The sequence below is a fragment of the Vipera berus genome (assembly GCF_964194415.1).
Source record: "Vipera berus genome assembly, chromosome: 1".
Taxonomy (NCBI): domain Eukaryota; kingdom Metazoa; phylum Chordata; class Lepidosauria; order Squamata; family Viperidae; genus Vipera; species Vipera berus.
In genome coordinates, this window is record NC_138202.1 from 275524216 (window position 1) to 275551533 (window position 27318).

General features: G+C 37.7%; 1 protein-coding gene across 1 annotated transcript in view; it reads right to left on the minus strand.

The window, feature by feature from the left end:
* The window catches only part of SYNE1 (spectrin repeat containing nuclear envelope protein 1), a gene marked incomplete at its 5' end in the record, with an annotated part of 342823 nt that overhangs the window by 294804 nt on the left and 20701 nt on the right, over positions 1-27318 (minus strand). The window contains 5 exons of the mRNA XM_081315102.1: positions 3339-3431; positions 4456-4476; positions 5494-5577; positions 7605-7700; positions 20118-20179. Coding sequence (XP_081171228.1) covers positions 3339-3431; positions 4456-4476; positions 5494-5577; positions 7605-7700; positions 20118-20179 — 356 coding nt within the window. The remainder of the gene's footprint in view (positions 1-3338; positions 3432-4455; positions 4477-5493; positions 5578-7604; positions 7701-20117; positions 20180-27318) is intronic.

Below are 27318 nucleotides of genomic sequence, written 5' to 3' on the forward strand. Positions count from 1 at the left end.
AACAGGCAAGTTTGGCCTTGGAGTGCAAAATGAAGCAGGGCACAGGCTGATAGAATTCTGTCAAGAGAATGCGATGGTCATAGCAAACACTCTTTTCCAACAACCCAAGAGACGGCTCTACACATGGACATCACCAGATGGTCAACACAGAAATCAGATTGACTATATGCTCTGCAGCCAAAGATGGAGAAGCTCTATACAGTCAGTAAAAACAAGACCAGGAGCTGACTGTGGCTCAGACCATGAGCTTCTCCTTGCAAAGTTTAGGCTTAAACTGAAGAAAGTAGGGAAAAGCACTAGGCCACTCAGGTATGAATTAAATCATATCCCTGTTGAATATACAGTAGAGGTGACAAATAGATTTAAGGAATTAGATCTGATAGACAGAGTGCCTGAAGAACTATGGACAGAGGTTCGCGACATTGTACAAGAGGTAGCAACCAAAACCATCCCAAAGAAAAAGAAATGCAAGAAAGCAAAATGGCTGTCTGAGGAAGCTTTGCAAATAGTTGAGGAAAGGAGGGAAGCGAAAGGCAAGGGAGAAAAAGAAAGATACGCCCAATTGAATGCAGAATTCCAGAGAATAGCTAGAAGAGATAAGAATGCCTTCTTAAACGAACAGTGCAAAGAAATAGAAGAAAACAATAGAATAGGGAGGACCAGAGATCTTTTCAAGAAAATTGGAGAAATGAAGGGAACGTTTAATGCAAAAATGGGCATGATAAAGGACCAAAATGGCAGGGACCTAACAGAGGCAGAAGAGATTAAGAAGAGGTGGCAAAATTACACAGAAGAACTATACAAGAATGAGCTTAACGTCCCTGATAATCACAATGAGGTGGTCACTGACCTCGAGCCAGACATCCTAGAATGTGAAGTGAAGTGGGCCTTAGAAAAACTGAGCAACAACAAAGCTAGTGGAAGTGACAGTATTCCAGCTGAGCTATTCAAAATCTTAAAAGACAATGCAGTAAAAGTGCTACACTCAATTTGCCAGCAAATTTGGAAAACTCAACAGTGGCCACAGGATTGGAAAAGATCAGTTTACATTCCAATTCCAAAGAAAGGCAGTGCCAAAGAATGTTCAAACTATCGCACCATTGCACTCATTTCTCATGCTAGTAAAGTCATGCTTAAAATCCTACAAGCTAGACTTCAGCAGTATGTGGATCGAGAACTACCAGAAGTACAGGCAGGATTTCGAAGAGGCAGAGGAACTAGAGATCAAATTGCCAACATACGCTGGATCATGGAGAAAGCTAGGGAGTTCCAGAAAAACATCTACTTCTGCTTCATTGACTATGCTAAAGCCTTTGATTGTGTGGATCGCAACAAACTGTGGCAAGTTCTTAAAGAGGTGGGAGTACCAGACCATCTTATTTGTCTCTTGAGAAACCTATATGCGGGTCAAGAAGCAACAGTGAGAACTGGACACGGAACCACTGATTGGTTCAAAATTGGGAAAGGAGTCCGGCAAGGCTGTATACTGTCGCCCTGCCTATTTAACTTATATGCAGAGCACATCATGAGAAAGGCAGGGCTAGATGAATCAAAAGTTGGAATTAAGATTGCCGGAAGAAATATCAACAACCTAAGATACGCAGATGATACCACTCTAATGGCAGAAAGTGAAGAAGAACTAAAGAGCCTCTTGTTGCAGGTGAAGAAGGAGAGTGCAAAACTTGGGTTGAAACTTAACATTAAGAAAACCAAGATCATGGCATCTGGCCCTCTCAATTCCTGGCAAATAGATGGGGAAGAAATGGAGGTAGTGACAGATTTTATTTTCCTGGGCTCCAAGATCACTGCAGACGGGGACTGTAGCCAAGAAATTAAAAGACGCTTGCTCCTGGGGAGGAAAGCCATGGCAAATCTAGACAGCACACTAAAAAGCAGAGACATCACCCTGTCAACAAAAGTGCGTATAGTCAAGGCTATGGTCTTCCCAGTTGCAATGTATGGCAGTGAAAGTTGGACCATAAGAAAGGCTGAGCGCCAAAGAATTGAGGCCTTTGAACTGTGGTGCTGGAGAAGACTCCTGCGAGTCCCTTGGACTGCAAGGCGATCAAACCGGTCAGTCCTAGAGGAGATCAATCCTGACTGCTCTTTAGAAGGCCAGATTCTGAAGCTAAAACTCAAGTACTTTGGCCACCTAATGAGAAGGAAGGACTCACTGGAGAAGAGCCTAATGCTGGGAAAGATCGAGGGCAATAGAAGAAGGGGACGACAGAGAATGAGGTGGCTGGATGGAGTCACTGAAGCAGTAGGCGCGAGCTTAAATGGACTCCAGAAGATGGTAGAGGACAGGAAGGCCTGGAGGAATGTTGTCCATAGGGTTGCGATGGGTCGGACACGACTTCGCAGCTAACAACAACAAATATATATATATATATATATATATATATATATATATATATATATATATATATATATATATATATATATATATATATATATATATATATATATATATATATATATATATATATATATATATATATATATATATATATATATATAATATTTATAAAATTTATTTATTTTACTGTTAAGGGTACTTTTTCCAATAAACTTTTTTCCATCACCTTGCGGCTTCCCTCACTGACTTTAAATCCTGATCTGCAAAATTTCTATTAGAAGTTTTTTCATGAAGCATGGAAAATTATAGCAACTACAGAACGTACACAATCTCTTGACTCTAGGACAAGCCCTCCACATATATGCACACATTTAATCAAAGACATATACTCCTAAATGCTTTTGGGGGGAAAATCAGTTGAAGACCTATCACAGGGAATGAAAAAGCAGGATTTGGAACAGTAGTATGCTGAGTATTGCCTATGATGATTTCTGACCTAAATATCCTCATATCATTTACTTATAGTAGCATATTATTAGCTCTGTCCCCTGCCTAATCTTGGGAAGGGCTTGATAAGTGGATTAAAAATGCCAAACCCTATCTAAACATCTGACTGACTGTATGGCCAACCATAATTTGTCTTTTATTATTTTAGTAAATTACAAAATATAAAGACCTGCAAATAAGAATAGAATAAATGTAGCAAAAAAAAAATGAAGAAAGCAACAGATGCCTTGAGTGCAATTCCAAAACATTTGGAGCACGGCTTAAACACCATTGGCATTGACAAAATCATCACCAGTTAATTGCAAAAGACAGCTTTACTTTTAACACCATCAAACAGCAAACTATGCCTATGGATTAGGAAGGACATGATAAGTGGTTAAAATGCCAAATCCAGTCTAAATATCTGGCTGACCTGTGCAACCAACAATAATAATCTGTCTTTTATTATTTTTTAAAAGGGGAAATATTATACCTGGAAATACAGGATTACTGTCCACACCAAACCAAGCACAATAGATGGTCTTCCATCAGCAATATCAGTTGAATTAATGTTGACAAGCTTAATCTATTTTGGTATAAGGAGATGCAAACACATTACCATCAAGCATTAGAAAAAGCCACAACAACTGGGTAGATTATTACAATATGGAAACATTTGTGGACATATTTATGAGCCTTAATGTAAATAGCATATATTCTCAAAATCAATACTACACTTACAGTTATTCTTCCAAATTTTTTAAAAAATGCTATAGGTATATCAAACATATGTCAACTTATGTTTATATTTCTTAGATGGAATGAAATGTACATGAAAGTAGACCATGCAAATCCTGCAAACTAGGACAGTCCGCTCTGTAGATTAGGAAGAAAATAATATGCTGCATTGGATGCTTTTCAAACAGACTTTTAGGTATATAAACCTTTACTTCACTTGTCAATCACTAGATCCCACACATTCTTTCACTGATAAAAATTCCCTGCATCCATTTGCCAAAAATAGGAAGCCAGAACCATTTGATCTTGCCATCCCCTGCAGAATGCTTTCACTCCCAAGATCAAATAGGATAGAGAATTAATATAAGGAAAGTAGCAAGGAGTTTCTGACAAGAACTAGTAATCTTTGCCCCAATATGTCCATCTGAGAAGATAACCTGGCAGTGTATATGCTGTTGCACTTGTGTCAGAAGCACTGAGGCACTTCCAGGTTGAAAGGATTAGCAGTGACATCACCGTTGCCCAGTTGGGAGCTCTTTTCACGTTCCCAGCATGAGCTGGATCAAGGGATGGGAGCTCAACACCGCCCCATGGCAGCTCTCAGATCTCAAACGCGGGGCTGCTAACCTCCATCCCAGCATCCTAATTGCTGAAGCCCCCCCCCCAGGCTCCTGGCAGTGTACCTGAAGACCTACAACTACCTTTCTAGATAACATATTTCTGCTCATTACATTCCGTACAATATGTATGTATATGTACTTTTGCTCTCTCTATAGAGTATTGAAACAATATAGCTATATGTTAAAATGTTTCATTTAATTTTAGTGAAATTTGTTATATTGTTGAATGTTTGATAAAAATGTTATACTAACCGGAGATCCTCTATACACGGACTAGCATGGAAAACAAATAAATATGTATTTAAAATGCTACATGTAGATAATGTTTAGAATAAGAAGATAAAATAGAAATATGCTTTATACAGAGTAACAAGTTAATATGAAAAGTGTTTTCTAAATTAGTGCTTCAAACTCACTACTTCCTATCATCTCTCTATTGTTTTTACTGCTTTAGTTCCCGAGATTCTTATTTTAACTTTCATTTAATTTCATCCCAGCTACAGTAGGGAAAATTATGACTGGTTAATACTGGTAAGTTTCTCTAAATGTTGGAGATGTGGTAGTTTAGAAGCCACCTATTTTCATATGTGGTGGACTTGTAGAAATATAAAAGCTTTTTGGATTAAAATTTGGTGGAACATTCAAAAGATTTTTAAGAGGAAGATAAAGTTTTCTCCGCAATTGTTTTTATTGGGTATTGTTGTAGATTGTGATGTTAAAGAAACTAATTTGATGTTGAACATGATAACGGCAGCACGGTTACCTTGTGGGACAATATTGGAAGAAGGATAGTTTGCCTACTATAGAAGAATGGGTGTTTAAAGTTTTGAATCTTGCAGAAATGTCTAAGATTTCTGCTTATCTGAAGGATCATTCACAGGAAAGATATATTTCAGTTTGGAGGAGATGGATAGATTATATTCAGAATAAATATGGGACTAAAAAGTTCCATTTAGCTTATGAGTAGATTTTAGAGGGATATTGTTATCTTAGTGTTAGTACTTTGTATGTATTTATGTTAAAGGAGAGTTAAAGCACATTATGAACTTGGTTAATTTTATATTATGGATAATTCTTATTTAGAATATGATTATTATAACCATAATCCTGTATTTAGCTCTGGGAAGTGGGGGGGGGGAAGTGGGCGGGTTTGGGGTGGGGTGGATTTGGGGATATATTGTAAAATCTTGTTTCTCTAAAACTCTTTAATAAAAAAAAAGACCAGTAAGTTTCTTTCAGGGTGTGTGCAAAAGAGGCAAACGGCTATAAAAAAACTCCTCTGAAACTTACCCTACGTCCTTCTAGAAACTTAAGGGCAGTACCAATATTGGCCACTCCATGAATTCTCTTCAATTTTCGCCCTTGTTCACAAGGCTTAAAAAATATACATAAATAAAAAAGGTCAATTGACATTTAACAAATTACAGTATTAAAACAGATTGCAGCCGTAAAATTCATAATGTGAATACCTAAACAAACTCACTTGAAAGGAAACTCAGTGAAGAGTAGAGGCCTCAAATCCAAATAAATAACCCAATTTTAGAAAAAAAGTCATTGATCTGTTAAAACTTTTATTCTTTTAATATTTATATTCCAAGAGAACAGAACATAAACCTACCAGTAATTTATAGAAGTCAACTGTCACTGCTTACAAATCAGAATTATCCCCCTTGAGATAACTTTCAGAAATATTGTAATTAAACACCCCAAATCTCCAGCAAATGGGGATTAGGCACTGAAGTTAAAACTGAACAAATATGGACAGCATTAGACTAGGAAAATTGCCTTAAACTCTACGGACGTTTTAATACAAATAACTGCTGAAAATATATTTTATTTTGATTTGTTTTAGTTTGATGACTAAAACCTATTCTAGTTTTTTTAATGATATTTTGGATAAATATAAAATAAATCTGTCTCGATTTTTAATGCTTCACCTTAATAAAACTAATCTGTAGTATTTTTCAATAAAAGTAACCCTAAACCTTTATGTTTAATTTTTTTTCTACCACAAGAGGGAGTACTTTTTCTTATAAAAATAATAGAAGAGGACTGAAAGTTATTTAACAAGTAGGAACCAAAGAGCTGTCTGCACTCAGAAAAAGACAGTTGCACTTGGACTACAATGAATGATCCAATTTTACAATCCATATGAAAAATTGCTTGCATGGTTCATGTGGAAACCCTGGATTACTGGACTATCTGTCCAAGAAGTAACTGATATATTATAAAACCAACAGTAAAAAAAAACCAAACTTTTGCCTTCCTTTCATTAATGTATTACTAAAGTTATCACATTAATAGTTTATCATTATAAATCTACTCATTTGTCTTTCAACAAAGATATGACAGGATTCAATTATTTTGGAGGAAATTACTCCTCGTGAATTTATAGTGCAAACATCACTCACATCTTAGTCGTATAGAATAGCTGTTCTTCAGCCCTAATTTACTCAAGATTTTAGTAGTTTAGTTGCCAAGGTCCTGAAACAAATTCCTCTGAGCAGTGATACCATTATATCTGAACTTGTTTCTGATTCTGATTGCTCAATTGTTCTAGGACAGACTTCTCCATAATAGCACTTAGATTTATATACCACTTCATAGTGCTTTTACAGCCCTCTCTAAGAGGTTTACAGAGTCAGCATATTGCCCAAGCAATCTGGGTCCTCATTTTACCGACCTCGGAAGGATCAAAGCCTGAGTCAACCTTGAGCCAGAAAGGATTGAACTCCTGGCAGTGGGCAGTCAACCTGCAATACTGCTGTCTAACCACTGTGCCACAACGGCTCCTAATAATAATGTTTCCAGCTACCTCAGAATCCCAGTTAACATGATCCATGGCCATGCAGACTGTGATTATGGGGGATTAGTTAGACTTCAGGTATGAAAGGCTACTGTTGTCTGAAATCACTGTCTAAAGTAGATTTTTCTCACTTTAAGTTTGTTTACTATCCATGGGATCTGAACTTGGAAGGGCTTGTTGAAAAAAATTATAGTGGCCTAGTACATAAGTAATATTAAATCATACAACAAGATTTATAAATTACAGTGACTAACATCATAGAACTAAGTCAAAATGAAAACATAGATTGATTTCTTAACAATATTTTCTTGATGCTCTACAATGCTAATATGAAAATATTTACATTTAACATTTAATATTTAATGCTTACTTTTTTATTCATTAGCTTTTTTAGCATGGGCTATGTATACTGGATCAGAAATCCATAAATCCATCTATTATAACAGGATCAATATTATAGAGTATGCATTATTTATTATGCACAGGGAAAGAACATTAGCATTCCAATGTTTTAGGGAAAGGCCATTATTTACAAATCATGAATAAGATCAATTAATCGAACAATACATAAGTAGTTATATGTAAAAATACTTACCAATTTTTGTCCTGAAAGGACCTCCAAAAGAGCAATCAATACAATTCCATCTTTAATGTCTTCAAATAGATCTTTGACTACTATGGGAGGATTGCGCTGTGAATGAAAGTAGAAAAAATTGAAGTAAAAAACTTTACTTACAACTGGTTCTCACATTGTACCTTCTTCAGTTTAATCATGATTTTCTACCTTCCCACTTTATCATTATCATGTCAAAGGTTTTGGGTGTGAAAGAAAGTGTATTTTTGAGAAAACACTGGGAAATTGGAAAGCATTCTAGAACAGGGGTGTCAAACTCAAATTCATTGAGGGCCGCATCAGCATTGCGGTTGCCCTCAGGGGGCCGGGTGGGTATGGCCTGGGTGGGCATGGCCTACTGGGTGGGTGTGGCTAGAGTGTGTATGGCCTACTGGGTGGGCATGGCCAGCTCTACATCGTTCGCATCAAGGGTGCCTATGGGGGCCTGGGCAGGAGTGGGACAGATCTGAGGGTCTCTGGCAGAAGGAGGGTCTCTGGGCCAGGGCCAAGGCAGTGGGGGCCGCTCCCTCACTGCTTCCAGGGTGGCTTTGTGGGCCACATGAAACCACTTTGCGGGCCGGATCCGGCCCCCGGGCCTTGTGTTTGACATGTCTGTTCTAGAAGAATCACTTCTATACTCTTATCAAGATTCCTTTATAGCTCTACTCAACAGAAACCTTTATTTTTCTTCATTATTATTATACAGAAAATAAAAATTAGTCTGAAAAGAAATATATCTAGAAAACTTTTCTTCATGGAACAAAATGATTCCAGGAGAATTCTCTTGTGTACCCTTAATATTTTCTGAGTACAGTTTATTTTCCTTATAGCATATAAAGACACATAAGTCACTTTGCGTGAAATGGGCATCCATTTGATGGATGGATGGATAAATGAATGAAATAGATGCATCAGGTATTAGTCTTCCAATACATCTTTACTTAGAGTGAAAGCAATACTCCTTAGATATATATTCCTTCTCAAGCAACACCTGTATAAGATTAACTAACTATGTCTTTATATAGCAAGAATGGTTTTTATTAGCCTAATTTTTCTCACTCACTTTTCCCCTTATTTTCTCAAGTTTGGTTTGTGCATTTCCTCTTAATGCTTCTATTTTTGTTTTTATGTAGCACTCTCTTCAACTTGTCCTTCTCAGGCGAACATTGCTGGAGTATAATTGTGGGACAAGCAATGTTTGGAAATTTCCTCATCTCTCTAACCCAGTCTTTCAAATATTGAAAATACTAAAAAGCAATACAGAGTTCTTCTACTTTAAATGTCAGCAAGTATTGCAGGATACATACACATTCTCTGTACCACACACATTCTCTGTACCACACACACTCTATTTTAGATTTGGAATAACTTCGGAGATGCATTACCTAGTAGGATATTATTCTACCTTAATGCTTCTTCCTTTTGCTCTGTAGCATAATAACTATCTGTCACAGTCACAATATTGAAGTATTTTTCTTACAATAGCACAAGAATTAGTGAGAAACTGAAAGTCTGTAATGAGCAACAGTGATGCCATTTTGCAGGGAGGGCTAGCTGTGTCAAGGGTAATGTCAGAAAAGTTACACGAAAGGAAGACATTAAACATCATTGTTTAATGCAGACACTGTCTCTGTAGCCCATTGTGGCTAACCATCAATAAGAAGGGAAGGGAATTACAGGTGAGACTTCATATTCAGGAAGAGTATATAGTTATTATGTGTCTCTCTATGTGTGTTTATATGTCTGAGTCTCTGTGTGTAATTAATGCCATACAGTCTCATTGTTAAAGATTGACTTAAACCTTTGAATTAGAAATCTGTAACAGATGGCAAGGAATAACTGCTCAGCACTGCCTATTTGTTGATTTGGGCTGTATTACAATAAATAATTTCCCAATCTTCTTGCTTTTTATTGTAACCTGGCTTGGAACAAACTTCCAACTTCTAACAACAATGATCTCAAATTATGCTGTTGCCGCAACAGAACAGATTACTTAAGAACCAAATATTATTTTAAACCTGTCAATCTAAGATTGAAAAGTCTAGATGGAAATATGACTCTTAAAATATGAACATTATGCATAGCTAGGCTCTAAATTTGCTTAGCTTTTCACTAGAAGAGAAAGTGCAGATGGAGATATTTTTTTTAAAAAAAGTATACTGTCCTATACCAGAACCAAACCAACAACAGGCCCTAAATCAGAACCAAACAAACAATATATTTTTAAACAGTAGGATGTTTCCATTTTCATATGATACATCAAGATACTTTTCTCAGCAGCAAAAAGCGAAAGGCCTATGAAGAGAATGGAAGTTATTCAGCTCTGTTTGGCTAACAAATCAATTTTGTAAAATTCATTTTTTTTTACTCTGTAATGTTCGACTTGCACTAATCCATATATTTGATTAATAATAAATCATCAGTTCATTTGCCCTCACCATTTATTCCACCCTTTTCTCTGTTTTGTTCCAAGATGCCAAATGATTTGACTTACATCAGCACTTGGCTTAGTTCAAGTAATGATTTCTAAATATATGCAGTATACATTTTTCCCTATTTTTTTTTTGCTACTCATTAGCTAATAGCACATATCAGCCATAAATCTTTAAAAGTTTGCCTTGTTTACCTTATTATTAGCATAAATCTATACCTTTTACCTTTTTAGCTGGTTCCCTTCCTAACAATTAAAGCTAGAAAGTTGGAGGTCACATACAAGTCTCCTATTTTAAAATGTTCAGATGACTAAACATGGCCGGAGAGATGTAATATTCCTGTCCTTAATGGGCCCATAAAACTAAAAATATACCCACCTACCCCACCTACCTTCATGTTTTTGTTGTTACTTTTGTGAAGAGGAACTAAAGAGCCTCTTCTTGCGGGTGAAGAAGGTGAGTGCAAAAGTTGGCTTGAAACTCAACATTAAGAAAACAAAGATCATGGCATCCAGCCCTCGCAATTCCTGGCAAATAGATGGGGAAGAAATGGAGGTAGTAACAGATTTTATTTTCCTGGGCTCCAAGATCACTGCAGATGGGGACTGCAACCAAGAAATTAAAAGACGCTTGCTCCTATGGAGGAAAGCCATGGCAAATCTAGACAGCACACTAAAAAGCAGAGACATCAGCATGCCAACAAAAGTGCGTATAGCCAAGGCTATGGTCTTCCCAGTTGCAATGTATGGCTGTAAAAGTTGGACCATAAGAAAGCCTGAGCGCCAAAGAATTGAACTAGGCCTTTGAACTATGGTGCTGGAGAAGACTCCTGTGAGTCCCTTGGACTGCAAGGCGAACAAACCGATCAGTCCTACAATAGATCAACCCTGACTGCTCTTTAGAAGGCCAGATCCTGAAGCTAAAACTCAAATACTTTGGCCACCTAATGAGAAGGAAGGACTCACTGGAGAAGAGCCTAATGCTGGGAAAGATTGCAGGCAAGAGAAGAATGGGACAACAGAGAATGAGGTGGCTGGATGAAGTCACTGAAGCAGTAGGCGTGAGCTTAAATGGACTCCAGAAGGTGGTAGAAGACAGGAAGGCCTGGAGGAACGTTATCCATGGGGTCGCAATGGGTCAGACACAACTTCACAACTAACAACAACAACGATGCTTTCTGATACTTGCTGCCTCCATTCCATAAATTCTATAAATATAAGAGCATATGGTTGCTTATTTTGAAAATGTATGAACTATTTCAGTTCTAAAATGATTCCAAGTAGTGTGCACAAGGTGACAGCGATATAATACAAATGCAACATGTTATTAAAGTAATAAATCACTATTCAAAATCAGCAGTAAATCACTCATCTATCTGTGCCAAGAACCCACTACATTAAAACACTAATTATCCTCCTAAAGGACTTCTGAAACATGAGAGGTAGGAAAATGGGAATTACTCTTGCCTTGAACTGATAATCTGTTTCAAAGGAAGCAAAGCTGCTCAGACCAGGCCTGCTTTCATTCATATTTGCCCCAAGATGTGTGGGGAGGAGGGCTGCAGCAGTCGTTTCTTAGAGACTTAGACTTAGGCAGGATCTATCTGGGAAAGGCAGCCTTGTATATGCACAAAACATGCACTACAGGGTTTTATACAAGCACCTCTGGCTGCACTTAAAACCATATAGCTAGAGCAGCTCTCATATCAGCACACAAGCACAGGAGTTGCTGGATTTTGTATCATTTCAAGTGATCTTCAAGGAAAGCCCTATATTAAGTGATTTATAGTAATCTAGATAAAACTAGCAAGAGTAATAGTGACTGTGTTCAGTGCTTGTTCTAGATGAAGCTGCTACTGATACCCTAAACACGGCTCTCCAAAGGCCTTCCTGATCATTGCTTTTCTCAATAGTTGTATGTAGATCTTAAATGGGAAAGGGAAAGAGACCAAGTCTGGGACAACCATAATGGAGCACTGAAGGGCCTGATTTCTCTCCCTTAACTCCAGGTTGCTTCTCTCCTTGATTAGTTTCCATCCAATGTTTCTTGTCTTGCCTTCTGGTGCTTTGGAGAATTAGTTGACCCCCTCTTTTTTGTGGCAGCCCCTCAAATACTGCTATCATGTCACCCCTAGTCCTTCTTTTTTCTAGACTAGCCAAACCAATTCCTGCAACTGTTCTTCATATGTTTTTTTCTCCAGGCCCTTAACTGTCTTAGCTGTTCTTCTTTGCACTTTTTCCAAAGTCTCAACATCTTTTTTATAATGTGGTGACCAAAACTGGATGCAGTATTCTAGGTGTGGTCTTACTAAGGATTTATAAAGCAGTACTAGGACGCTGAGCTTGTCGATCAGAAGGTCGGCAGTTTGGCGGGTCGAATCCCGAGTGCCGCGTAACAGAGTGAGCACCTGTTACTCGTCCCAGCTTCTGCCAACCTAGCAGTTCGAAAGCACATAAAAATGCAAGTAGAAAAATAGGGACCACTACGGTGGGAAGGTAACAGCGTTCCGTGCGCCTTTGGCGTCTAGTCATGCCGGCCACATGACCACGGAGACGTCCTCGGACAAGCGCTGGCTCTTTGGCTTTGAAACGGAGATGAACACTGGCCCCTAGAGTCGGAAACGACTAGCACGCATGTGCGGGGGAACCTTTACCTTTACCTTACTAATATTTCACGTGATCTTGATTCTATGCCTCTGTTTATACAACCAAGGATTGTATTAGCTTTTTTGGCTGCTGCCGCACACTGCTGGCCCATGTTTAAGTGATCATCCACTAGGATTCCAAGGTCCCTCTCACAGTTACTGTTTTTGAACCAGGTTTCGCCTACTCTGTACTGTAATAATAAAATACGATGATATGATGTAAGAAGTATTGATATTATCCCAATAACCTTAAACATATGGTTTGTGGTTTTCATTTTAACACCGTGATATTTTAAAATTGTATAAGAAAATGTAAAATATTATTAATGATTATTTCTATGCATAATAGTGAGCATAAAAAAATGAACAGGGAACCTTTTAAAAGGTTATTAAATTGATTCCCCACTTCTCACTGGTGTTTATCACTTTAATTAATGCTAATTCAGAAATGTTTAATAAGTAAACATGTGGAGATTGATAACTTGGTGATGCTCTCAAATAACATGGTTTTAAGAGTGAGCAGGAATCAGATGGGCACATTTATTGATGAAACAAAATTAACGAGGATAATAAAAATGTTAAAAAAACAAAAAACAAACAAACCTCCAAGTAGAAAAGTGCATGAAAATGCAATTCAAAGTGCAAAATATAAAAGCTGTTACATTATTATACATAAATGTAAAATATTTATATAGTAAACATATTAAAATGTTATACATAAATTCTAATGGAAAGTTCTCCAGCAAAGAACCAGGAAATTAGTCTTGGAAGTGAGGTAAACAGTTTAGAGAAAATGTCAACCCACTCTGCGGCTCTTTTAAAAAGCTAAATAGGCCATGTAACATTAGCAAAGAAACCCATACTAAATTTGCCAGGGTTGTCATGTCTTTATAACAACCTACAGTACAATACAGTCATACTTACAATTACTATATCATGTAGACTGCTGTTTAAGGCTTAAGGACTGCTCAAAAGGATTTAAAGAGTAAAGATGGCCAAAGGTCTCATTTTAAGAGGTAAAACAAATTCATGGAGGATATACATGTAGTCCTCAACTTAAAACAGTTCTCTTAGTGACCATTTAAAGTTACAACAGCATTAAAAAAGGACTTATGACTGTTTTTCACACATATGAACATTGCAGTATCTCCATGGTCACGTGAATTATATCTGGATGCTTGACAACTAACTCACATCTATGATGGTTGCAATGTCCCGGGGGGTCATGTGATCCCTTTTTGCAACTTTATGACAAGGAAAGTCAATGAGGAAACCAGATTAACTTAACAACCGTGTTACTAATTTAACAACTGCAGTGATTCATTTAACGAATGTTGCAAGAAAAGTCGTAAAATGGGGCAAAACTCACTTAACAAATTTCTCACTTAGCAACATATTTTGGTCTCAATTGTGGTCATAAGTTGAGGACTACCTGTATCTGTTTTAATTCTTGCTCCTTTAACATCTAGATCTAATGGTATGGATGGTCCAATATTCACTGGTCATATTTTATTTTCTTATTCTTTACATACATATGTTAATTTTCCAAACAACGTGTGACCTGAGTTAATAATCCATTAATACATATACAAATTTCATTTTTTGGTTTTCTTTTCCAACCATTTATAAAATAAGTTCCAACTTTCATAATATTCTGATTCTTCTTTATCTTTTAATCTCATAGTTAATCTGTCCATTTCTGCACATTCCAGTATCTTCTTTATTAGTTCTTCTTCTGATGGTACTCGTTCATTTTTCCAGCATTGTGCATAACTTATTCTTGCTGCAGTTATAATATGTAAAACCAAGTTACTGGTGGGACAATATTGGAAGAAGGATAGTTTGCCCACTATAGAAGAATGGGTGTTTAAAGTTTCGAATCTTGCAGAAATGTCTAAGATTTCTGCTTATTTGAAAGATCATTCACAGGAAAGATATATTTCAGTTTGGAGGAGATGGATAGATTATATTCAGAACAAATATGGGACTAAAAAGTTCCATTTAGCTTATGAGTAGATTTTAGAGGGATATTGTTATTGGTACTTTGTTTGTAGTTATGTTAAAGGGGAGTTAAAGCACATTATGAATTTGGTTAATTGTATATTATGCATAATTTTTATTTAGAATATGATTATTGTAACTATAATCCTGTATTTAGCTCTGGGAAGTGGGGGGGGAGTGGGCGGGTTTGGGGTGGGAGGGATTTGGGGATATATTGTAAAATTTTGTTTTTGTAAAACTCTTTAATAAAAAAATATATATGTAAAACCAAGTATGTATTTTGTTTATTAGTATTTCCTGGTAGCATACCTAATAAAAATAATTCAGAATTAAATGTTACATGTTCTCCTAATATATTTTCTAGCCAAGTATGTATTTTCCTCCAATAAGCTTTTACTTTACCACATGTCCACCAAGTATGATAATATGTACCTATGCTACATTTACATTTACAGGCTACTGCTAAGCTTGTAAAGCCGCCCTGAGTCTTCGGAGAAGGGCGGGATATAAATGGAATTAAAATAAATAAATAAATAAAATAAAATTTCCAACATTTACCTGATACATTTTTAAACATTTTTGCTAATCTAGCTGGAGGTAAATGCCATCTATAGAACATTTTATACAAATTCTCTTTGTATGCAGTTGACATTGTATAATGACAATTTATAATTTCTCTCCCATAATTTTTGCCATTCTTCTAATTCTATATTATAACCAAAGTTCTCTGCCCATCTTGTCATTGACCCTTTGATTTGTTCACTTTCCATCTCTAAAGTTAACAAAAAAATATACAACTTTTTAATTAGTTTCTCATCAGAAGTTAATAATATCTTATCAAACACATTTTGTTCTTTATAAAATTCAAACATTTTCATGTCATTTTCATATCTATTTTGTATTTGTAAATGTACCCACCATGACATGTTGATACCCTGATGTTCCAATTCTTGCTTCGATTTTAATGTCCCATCAATATTTAAAATATCTTTGTATGTACACATTTTTTCAAAATCTAACAAATTTACGTGTGAAAAAGCTTCAATTGTTGATAACCACCCTGGAATTTTCACATATATTTTCATTTTGATTTTTTCCCATACAGTTATCAAAGCATTTCTAATACAGTGATTTTGAAAATATCTATGAATTTTGTTTTTCCCATACCATAGAAACGCGTGCATTCCAACTGTAAATCGTGTCCCTCCAAACATAACAACCTTTTATTCCTAAGCATTATCCATTCTTTCACCCATGTCAGTACAGATGCTTGATAATACAAAGTCCACTCAGGTAAACCAAAAACCCCATTTTCTTTAGTATCTTGCAAAGTTTTCTTTTTTATTCTAGCTTTTTTCCCCTGCCATATAAACTTCAGAACTAAGGAGTCCAACTCTTTAAAAAAAAAGTCCCCCAAGTTTTATCGGGATTGTCTGGAACAAGAATAAAATCTTAGGCTATACATTCATTTTAATTGTAGCTATCCCTCCTAGTAAAGACAGCTTTAAATTCTTCCATTTTTCCAGGTCTAACTTTATTTGTTTCAATAGTCTTATATAGTTGTCTTCTTTTAATGTTGAGCATTTAGCTGATAAATATATACCCAAGTATTTTACCTTTTTCACTATCTGTACCTCTACCACCTCTGATATTCGACTTTTTTGCTTATCCGTTACATTTTTCACTATTATTTTAGGTTTTTTAATTAATTTTTAATCCCGCTACTTCACCATATTGTTCCAATTTTTCCCACAATTTTGGAATCATCTTCAAGGGATCTTCCAAAATAAATACCAAATCATCAGCAAATGCTTGTAATTTATATATTTCATCTTTTAACTCCAAACCTCTAATTTCTATACCTTGTCTTATAATTCGATTTAAGACTTCCAAAGTGAAAATGAATAGCAGAGGGGATAGAGGACATACTTGCCTTGTGCCTTTCCTTATTTCAAAGCTTTCAGTACAATCTCTGTTCATAATCACTTTGGCACTTTGTTTACTATATATTGTTTTTACCATATTTATAAAATTCTGACCAAAATCCATTACTTGTAATTGATAAATTAAAAACTGCCAAGAGAGATTATCAAATGCCTTTTGAGCATCTAAAAATACTAATGCCATTTGTTTCCCTGGATGTAATTCATAATGTTCCAGTATGTCTATTATCATTCTTAAGTTACTTTTAATTTGTCTCTTTGGTAAAAAACCGTTTTGGTCTGGATGTATAAATTCAACCAAATATCTTTTCAATCTCTCCACCATTACTGAGGTAAAAATTTTATAATCCACATTAAGTAGTGAGATCGGTCTGTAATTCTTGATCTGAGTCAGATATGAGTCATCTTTTGGTATTAAAGAAATGTTTGCTTCAAACCACGTCGCTGGCATTTTAGCTTCTATTAAAAGTAGATGGTCCAATATTCAATGTACCCTTGAGGTTTTTTTTTATCTTAAGTTCCAATAGACATTTCCCACTGTCCTCAGAATCAGAGTATGGATTTCTCCAGGTTTTATCCGTAATCAATCACCTCTAGGACACCCAATACAGCCCAAAATGCAGTCCTCTTCACAGCCTATATCTGCTTTATTTAAGAACTATATTAACACTTCAGTTGGTTCTTCCCTGATGATAAAGCATAACTGTCATAAAAGATCTATGTCTCTTGTTTATCTCTTCCAAGTTCCTGTCTTATCTTTATGTTATGGTTTTTTTTCCTTGGCTTCACACCTCTCATACCACCTCTTATTTTGCTTTATGTTATGAATTCCAAATTGCTATCCTCTATTATGGATTCCAAGTATAACAAATCTGTTAGTGAGTACTAACTGTAATCTCCAACTGCTCTAACTATCCTCTAGGATCAGAGACATTTCTTCTGAAATGAAACCTGAGAATGAACATCTTTTGGAACAATCTGCCCCGATATATGACTGTCCTTTTAGAAAGGTAGTTAAGAGTCAGCATCTTTCCATGAGTGAATTCCGGTATAGGTGAAATGGCAAAGAGTGGAGACATCAACCAAGGCAAACGCTGAAGAACCAAGAGTTCCATGGAACCTCTCCAGATAAGGAGAGAACTGGATATTACCCACATGTGCTCCTCAAAGGGAAACCACAAGACAATGGTCTCCCACAGGTTTGAATGTATTCCATGAATGATCAGGTTTGAATGAACGCTATTCCCAGAGATATTTAAAGAATGGTTCAGAGTTTAGCAGTTACAATGTCACAATGTGAAACAAATTTTGCCTGGTATTAGAAGCAGAAACACTGGATAATAAAAAGCATAGATTATAAGACAAAGAAAGCAGTTAAAGCCAAGAAGTGACTATCCAAGAGAATGATCTGACTAGGGATTTTCTACTACTGGAGATACAAAAGATGTTGGTTAAAGTTTGAAGATTAAGTGGAAATACAAATGATAAACCAAGAGAAAAACCCGGATAACAATTTTTATTGGATTTACAAAAGAGGTTAGCTAAAACCTCAAAGGAAACTTTGGGATGGGAAAAATAACTGAAGAGAGAAAAAAATTCTATGATAGCATCAGAATTGAATTAAAGACCATGATTGTTAGAAGTAAGAGGAAGGAAAATAAAAATGGATTATTTGACCAAGTTTAAATAATTTGACCAAGGTTAAATAAGGAGCCTTGGTGGCGCAGTGGGCTAATGCCTCCTTAAGTAACACCAGCTGCCTGCAATTAGTGCAGGTTCGCATCCCACCAGGCTCAAGGTTGACTCAGCCTTCCATCCTTCCGAGGTAGGTAAAATGAGGACCCAGATTGTTGGGGGCAATAAACTGACTTTGTAATAATGCCGCTTGGGGGGGCCCAAAAGCTCTAATAAGCAGGCATATACATAGAATGAAGGCTATTGCTAAGCACATTGGTTTGTGCTTAAATTGTAAGCTGCCCTGAGTCTTCGGAGAAGGGCAGGATATAAATGGGATTAAAATTAAAATTAAATTAAAAATGAAAATAAGACATGTTTCTATAAAGCTCTGGGAACTCTTTTCAGACTTTTCACCAACACTAGGAGTGAAAAGTTGATGATTTATGGACTTGCATGGAGATAAGGCCTGAAGAAATGCATTCCCAATTGTTTGAGTTGCTATGTATTTTAGATGGGTTGCCACTGTATTGTTTTAGCTGGCTTTATGTATTATGCTGCTTTTCAATGGGTGGGGTATATTTTTCTTGACATTTGTATACTGCCAAAGGTCATGGTGAGTTGAATGGCACTATATGTATGTGTGTGTGATAATTAAAATAATTGGACAGACAGGACAGACAAGAATTCTTCATGGTTCTATGGGATAAATTAACCAGACAATTCCAATTTCCTGAAGATAAGATGAAACCAGTACTATGCATGTACAATCTATACACCAGCCAGCAATTTCCCTTGCTGTCATTCCACATATAGCTCTGTCACATTTAGCAATAGTAATAGTACTTTATACCTCTCTCTGGGCAGTTGAAATGTCAGCATATTGCCTCCAACAATCGGAGTATTCATTTTACCGAACTCGGAGGGATGGAAGGCTGAGTTAACTTTGAACCCCATCAGGATTGAAATACAGAATGTGGGCAGAGTTATCCTGCAATACTGCATTCTAACCACTGTACCACCAGGCCTCTTGTTCCAGGGCTATTTCTCCAAAATCTGCTCCAGAAGATTGGAAAATTATCCTGAGCCATTTTTAAGGTGGAAAACTTGCCTTCGTTGTTGGATTCATTCACTAAATTTTCCCAGTTTCATCCCTCTAAAAAGTGAAGAGTACGATTTCAACAATGATATTTGTTCTTAATCTTATTAAAAGATGTGGGAAGTATTCAATAATAAGTGAATGAAAATCCACAGCTTGTTTCCAATCTCTGAGCAAAGATATGGCTACTTCCAATTTCTAAGCAGGAGTGTGGGGTGTTAAAATTTCAAAAACTAAAGGCAGAATTTTGTACACTTTCTTAGAAGAAAATACTATTATAATGTGACATTCTGAAATTACAAGCTGGAAAAAAATCTGGTATCATTTTGTTTGCTTTTTAAAATCAACATAATAATTAATCAAAACAATCATACATTTTAAAGATTTTTTTTTAAAAAAAGAGAATAATAGTTTTGAAACACAAGTACATATAAACTTTCCTTTTCCTTTTTAGTTTCCTTTCCAGCATTATTCAGGAAACACATGCTGTAGTGATAATAGCTGTCTCTTTTGCTATAAAAATATTAATTATGGGACAGTTTTGGTCCTAAATCACTTCAAAGGGCAAAGCAATATTATCCATTTTATCCAGTTTTCCTTCAGAGATAATGGTCTCTTTTTACAAGTGGTAGATCTTGTTTCAAGTCTTCTGATTTACTACTTAAGCATTTTTACTATGTAAAAAGCAGAATAATGTATTACCTTGGCTAGATGCGTGTTGATCCACTTTGTGAAAGTCCGCTTTTGCACAGATTCTTGTTCATCTTAAAAAGGAAGAAAAAAATTAAAAGTAATGAAAAATTGGCATTTCAGATATATTTCTCTATGTCAGGGGTCTTCAAACCTGGCCCTTTTATGACTTGTGGGCTTCAATTCCCAGAATTCCTCAGCCAGGCATGCTGGCTGAGGAATTGTGGGAGTTGAAGCCCACAAGTCATAAGAGGGCTAAGTTTGAAGACCCCTGCTCTATGTCACGAGCAGACATAATCAATTTAGCTTCTTATGATGCATGTATAGTAAGAACAGAGGAGGATGGCATGTGGCCCTCTGCAGTTTTTATGTCAGTACCACTACAGGTAGTCCTCAACTAATGACTGGTCACTTAAAAAAGTTTTAGCTTATAACAGACTTTCCCAGAGCTATGTATGACCCATTTTTGAAGTTATAGTGTTTGCACCTACCACTCTAGAGGCTGCAATGAGAAGAGGCTGCCCCAACATTCTGTGACTTGTCATAGCTCTATGGCAGCCATTTTCTCAAACAGGTGATGTTAAAATATGTTAAAGGCTTTACTATAAGCCTTTAAGCAAAATCACAATTGATTTAACTAAAGCTGCAGAACAGTTTCATTGGTCCTGTATCAGGCTGAGTTATTTATTTTACCTTGCTGAATAAACTATACCTAGGAGACTTTACCACATACTAAACAAGAAGCAAATAAGCTGCAAAGCAGCTTATTGTATTATTATTTTTTTTAAAAAATATCAGGTAACAAGACATGAATAGGAGAATATTATTCCAGCAACCAACAACTCGACACTGAAAACTATTGAGATCTTAACATCCTGCTTAGATTTAGCTGTCATTCGTCAGAAAAGCACTTGCTGAGTTCCTCCATGTAAGAAATATTGTTCTCGTTCACAAGAAGTCCTATTTTGAGTTCCTTAAATAACATTTCCGTGTGTGATAATCAGCTTTTTATACACCATTTGATAGCTGCATTCCCTAGGGATTGTTGGTACTTCAACTTCACTTTGAGATCAGACAAAGCTTTTTACATCCACAGGGGGTAATGCCAAGCTGATTTTCCTTGAAAAATTGGGATTTATCAGCTTATCCTCAGAATTCCAAGAAACACACTGTTTTCAAATTTTCTTCTGAGCAGAGCTGAAATAAAATTTACTTTCTGAAGCAGCTTGTCTAATGTTACTGTCATTTTGATATAATGTCTGGAGGTTTTCCAAAACTTGGGCAATGTTATGCTATCCATCCTCAATTAACTGCTTGAAGGTCACAACAAAAATAAAGTGCATTTGAGGGAAGTATCCATCGCTTCTTTTCTCAGCAAAGTATATAAGTAGATAAAAGTAGATAAAACCAGTATAGAAAGGATGTGACTGGGACTTTGGCTAATTAAAAGGGTAAAATCACCATAACCATTTTCATTCATTCACTTCTGCAATTGTTCTCAGACTTTCCTTTCTTAAGCTCCCTATCAAATTGTTATAACCAAAGCTAAAACTGAAATCACTTGGTTATACTGTAATTTCAAAAGTTAAGCCTATGCCTTACCTATGGTAGATTTCTTATGAATCTCAACTCTGATAAACATGTAACTGATTTAGAGTCACTGCCTTAATGTATAATATCTCAGTGCATTCCCAGAGTTAAAAAGTCAAGTAATGAATTAAATAATAATTAAATTAAATACCGTATTTTCCGGCGTATAAGACGACTGGGTGTATAAGACGACCCCCTACTTTTCCTGTTAAATTATAGTGTTTGGGCTATACTCGCCGTAAAAGACTACCCCACTGCATACAAAGTCTGCTAGGATTGGGTGGGTCAGCTCTCCCTTCCTCCCTGCCTGCCCAGCCCTCCCTGTCTCCAAGACGCATTTTTTTTTTAAAAAAATCCCATTTATATCCCGCCCTTCTCCAAAGACTCAGGGCAGCTTACAATCTAAAGCACAAATCAATGTGCTTAGCAATGTACAAAGTACACTTCCGGCATCCAGAGCCTGCCTGAGTTTCTTTAACCACATGCTTCCGACTCTCAACAACTTCAGCGTTGTAAACCTTGCTGCTGTTAGTATCCTGGGTGACTCTTCTCCAAACCCCCTCTACCCCAACCCGGGTGAAAATGCTAACGTGCTCCCAGTGTGTGCCTATCCCTCTCCAAACAACTGCCCCCCCCTCATCCGTATCTGGCTCCAGCAAGCTCCTCCACACGTCCCAGGGCCGCCCTCCAGCAGTCCCCGGCTCCGGTCCATCTGACACCGATGGAAAACAGCCGGCACTTGCCTCCAGCGCACAGGCTATAGCATGCAGTCCCGGCACAGGTCCGTCGGCAGGCAAGGAACAGCTAGCATGTTTTGTAGTGCCCAGGCTCCCTGTACGGCAAGGCAGACTGGGCTGTCCTCCTGAGTGCCTGCGGGGTCCTCAGCAAAGCCCTGTGATGCAGGCATGTGCAAACGCCGTGAAGCAGCTGGTCGTCGGGTTTGCAGAGCCAGGAACCGGCGATCAGCTGATAGTCGGGCTTGCTGATTACGGGCGACCTCCTCCCTTGTTTGTCGGAGCGCCGGGTCATGGAGTGAGCCGTGTGCAGTGGGGGGGGGTGAGTAGGTGAAGCAGGGCTTGTTTTTGGAACGAGACCCCCTGCGTAGTGTCGGGCCCGCAGGGCTCAACAACAGACAGCAATTTTGTGATTCTCTCCCCCTTCCTCCCCCCTATCAATGAGCTGCCGAGGTTGCCTGTGTGTGTGTATGTGTGGAGGGGTGTTGCCTCTGGTTTTTCCTGTAACATCGGACAATAAAACTGCCCCTAACCCTAACACCCAGCGTATAAGACGACCCCCGACTTTTGAGAAGGTTTTCATGGGTTAAAAAGTCATCTTATACGCCGTAAAATACGGTAATAGTAGCATGCACAAAGAGGAAATTATGTTTGTCCCCTGCCCCAATTTATTCTTTTGTTTTTACGGCAGACAATTACCATATTTAGATGTTGAATAGATACATTAAATCTCCATCCATGTTGTGATTCAGGGTCAGCCTGTGGGTTCGGCAGTTGGGTCGGACGACTCAGAGGAGGAGGGGGGTGTTGAAGACCTTGCTGATGATGGCCTTGAGGCTCCGCAGAGCCCTCAGCCAGGCCCCTCCCACTTGGTCACCACGGAGACCCAGCTGTGTGAGCCTGACAGTGTGGATGAAGATGACCCACAGCTGGCCCTGTTCAAGGACGCCCGACGCAGGAGGCAGTCAATTAGGAGTAAACAGAGGAAGCCAATGGGGCTTCTCGGAAGGAGGCAGAGAGAAGTCATGCCCTGAACTCTATATAAGGGGAATGTCTGGGAGGGCTGGTTTGCTGAAGGCAACCGCTCGGATGGTTCATGTTTCTTAAAGCTCCTGTTTCTTGGTTCGTGTCTTGTTTGTTTTTGTAGCTATAAATTTGGCAGGCGTATTCCAGCCTCTTGCCGGTTGTAAAGGGGTTGTCCCTGCCTTTTCTGCAGGGCCGGTAGCAGGCTGGTACAGAACAATCCAGTCAAGCTTAGCTCTTTGTGTCTGTAAGGACACCTCCACATAGTTTTCGTGGCACCAATTTAGAAGTGATTTATTTATTTCTGGGATGTTGTTAATGTGATATTTCCTAATGGTCTCCCATCTAACTAAGTAGGTCTGGCACTGCTTAGCTTTCTGAAGTTTGCCAAAGTCGGTTGCAATGTCGATGAGTAAAATGCATACTATTAAACCTGGAGAACCTTTAGTATAGGTAGTGCTTAATTACAACAGTAATTAAACCCAGAATTATGGTCATTGTCAGGACCCACCCCAATCCACGTCTTAGGAAAACAAAAACTCTTGGAGTCAGTTCTAGTCCAAAAGGAATTTTTACTAGGACATACTTGGTTGTGGAAATACAAGACAGGACTTAGTATTGTTTTACAAATTGAAATTTTATAAAGGGTTCCCAGTTCAACCCCCCTTCCCTCAACCCCATTTGTTCAGCCCCCATCATTTTACTTCATGTCATCCCTTTCGTGGGAAAAAAGGAACTTCGAATCTTTATGGTTATTGCCTTCTTCCTCTACAGAATTAAATGAAGACACAGGCCAGATGCCTTCTTCTCTAACCCTCCCTTTTGTTCCCCCAGTTCAAAAGATTTCCCCTTGGTCTTTGAAATAACCTAAGGCAGGCTGAATCCACATGCGCTCCTCCTTCCTCGGAAGATGGCAGAATCCAATGGGGGGGGGATAATGTTTTAAACATACATTTATGAATGTGATATAAATGGATTCTGACAGTCGTAAGTCATCACATCATTAAGCAGGTCATCATGTGGCCACACCCAATGTTATGAACTTTTTTGCAGCAGTTGTTAAATGAATCCCTTTTTTTATCCAATGGGCATTTTTTGCCGGAACTGGAAATAAATGTCAGAAACTGGCAAAAACCATCAGAAATTGCAGTTATGTGACCACAGGCCATTGCAAATGGCCCAAAGAGTGAGATGGTTGCCAAGTGCCCAAAATGTGATCGTGTGGTTTATGCAGCCATCACAACTTCAAAATGGGTCATAAACAGCTTTTTTTTTGGGGGGGGAGGGTTTGTCTGTTGTAACTTTGCATGATCACTAAGCAACCGGTCCTACATCAATAATTATCTGTATAAAACACAGCTTTTTCAGCACAGCTTTTAATGCTGTATAATTTCTGTATCCCAGAACAGGTAGTTAACTTATGACCACAACTGAACCCAAAATTTATATTGCTAAACGAGACAGTTAAGTGAATTTTGCTCCATTTTACGACCTTCCTTGCCACTGTTGTTAAGTGAGTCACTGCAGTTAAGTTCATAATACAGTTGTTATGGGAACCTGGCTTCCTCAATGACTTTGCTTGTTAGAAGACTGCAGAAGGTGATCACATGAAAGCAGCTTCTTTCTCTTTCGGAGCATAAAGAAAAACAAACAAAAAAGCCCCTAAACTACTTTTTTCCCCCCTGAACACACTGTATTTGTTTCACTGACTTTGGTTCTTTGAAAACTGTCCTATAAACAGACTCTAAATCAGACAGAAGATTTTACCAAGGAAACCAGGGAAATTCCTTTCTAGGTGTTGCCATGACAATAAGTGTCTCTATCATTGCTTTCATTCTTACTGCTTTTCAGCAAAGGGAGCAGGTTTCCTTCCTGACTAATAACATTGCATCCATAGCCTGTTCAGTTGATAAGGATCTCGATATAACTGGGCCCTGAAATATGCAGGTAAGAACTTAAAAATATAGTTCTTGCCTTGTTCCCACAGCAGACCTTAATTACAAGCCAATGAAAGGAGAACCTAGTAAATGACACTACCTAACAAAAATGAAAAACAAGTATAAAAATTATGTTCGTATTTTATAATATTTTATAATCGTTTAACAAGTATCTTCTATTTGAAGAATGGAATATCTAATATTAAAATAATCATAAATGCTTTATGTATTGTATATAATGTCGCACAGAATCAAGGCTTATTTTGGAAAATAATGACTGAACCAATAACTCATGTTCTGAAAACCTTACACAATTATTTTCGTAAGAAAAATAATTTTCTTAAATTTTTTTAAACCCCATGGTAGCCCAACACTGGTTTAATACAAGTAGCCATCAACTTACAAAAATTCATTTAGTGACCTTTCAAAGTTACAATGACACTGAAAAAAGTGACTGACCGTTTTTCACAGTTACAACCTTTGCAGCATCCCCATGATCATGTGATCAAAATTCAGATGCTTCGCAACTGGCTTATATATGTGACCGTTGCTGTGTCCCAAGGTCATGTGATGACCTTTTGCGACCTTCTGACAAGCAAAGTCAGAGGGGAAACCAGATTCACTTAATAACTGGGTTACTAATGCATTAACTGCGGTGATTCACCTAACAACTGAGGTAAGAAAGGTCATAAAATGGGGCAAACCTCACTATATCTCAATAACAGAAATTTTGGGTTCACTTGCGGTCGTAAGTCAAGGAATACCTGTATATCAGAGTGGAATGGTTAAAAGACATGAAATGGAAACTAAGCGTCAGCTGATCCAGAATGCAGTAGCACATATGAGGCACTCCATGGTGCACCCATGTAACACTGCAGCCATATGAGCTGCAATGGCCTCTCACCAGGCTTCCAGGTGTAGTTCATGGTGCTGGTTGTCCTACATGGCATGAGGCCAGTGGCTTGCAGGAACACCTCTCCCCAATGGTTTCTGCCTAGATTCAGCAGAATGGGCATGCTCTAGGCCCCATTGCTGAAACAGAGCCACTGGGTGGGTACCCAGAAGCATCCCTTCTCTGTTATGTGGAATAACTTCCCCCTCTCTGGCAGCCCCATCTCTGCTTGCCTTTTAGAAGGTCACAAAGTTCTGGATCTTGCTCCAAGCAAGAATTATGAACCAAGATATGAATGGACTTAATGGACTTCTGGAGCGGGTTAATCAGTTATGAGACTTCAATGTATTTTTTTCCCTCCTGTAAAGGATTGTGACTTTGGTCCTGGTTTGTTCACTGCCTCAGTGCTTTGCTCAAAATACATAAAACTGTGCCAAGTCAGTGTTGAGTTCTGACAACTGCCTGAATGAATCCCTGTAGATTTTTGGGGGGAGATTTTGGAAATGGTTTGCTCTTGCCTTATTCCTACAGCTGAGGGAGTAATGGGCCAAGGTCATCCAGCTGGCTTCTTGTCAGAGATGGGACTAAAACATATGGCTCCCAGTTCCCATCTCAGTGCTTTTATCACTAGACCAACCTGGCTCTTAAATATACTAATATTGATGGCATTTTTACTAATTGTACAGAATATGATTGTCCCAGGAACAGTTTACTCTTTGAGATAAGATTGTAGGGTAGTGGAGCACTTTGAGTAAATTAGTTTATTTAATTTATAGTAAATTAGCACTGGCTACATACATGAATATGATATTCATGCTGCTTTTACTCAGTGATTACTCTGGATATCGTCCAGCTTTCTGAAAACGAAACTTACGATGTAATACATTAACATAATAAAAAGAGAGAGAGACTTGTTGTTTGGCTGGCATGCATATTTGTTGTATGATAAGAAGGTAGATACTGTGTTTAGGATGCATATTTTAAGACAGGCATTGCTGAGAGTTTGGAAGAAGTATAGACATAAGCTAAGCAGCAAG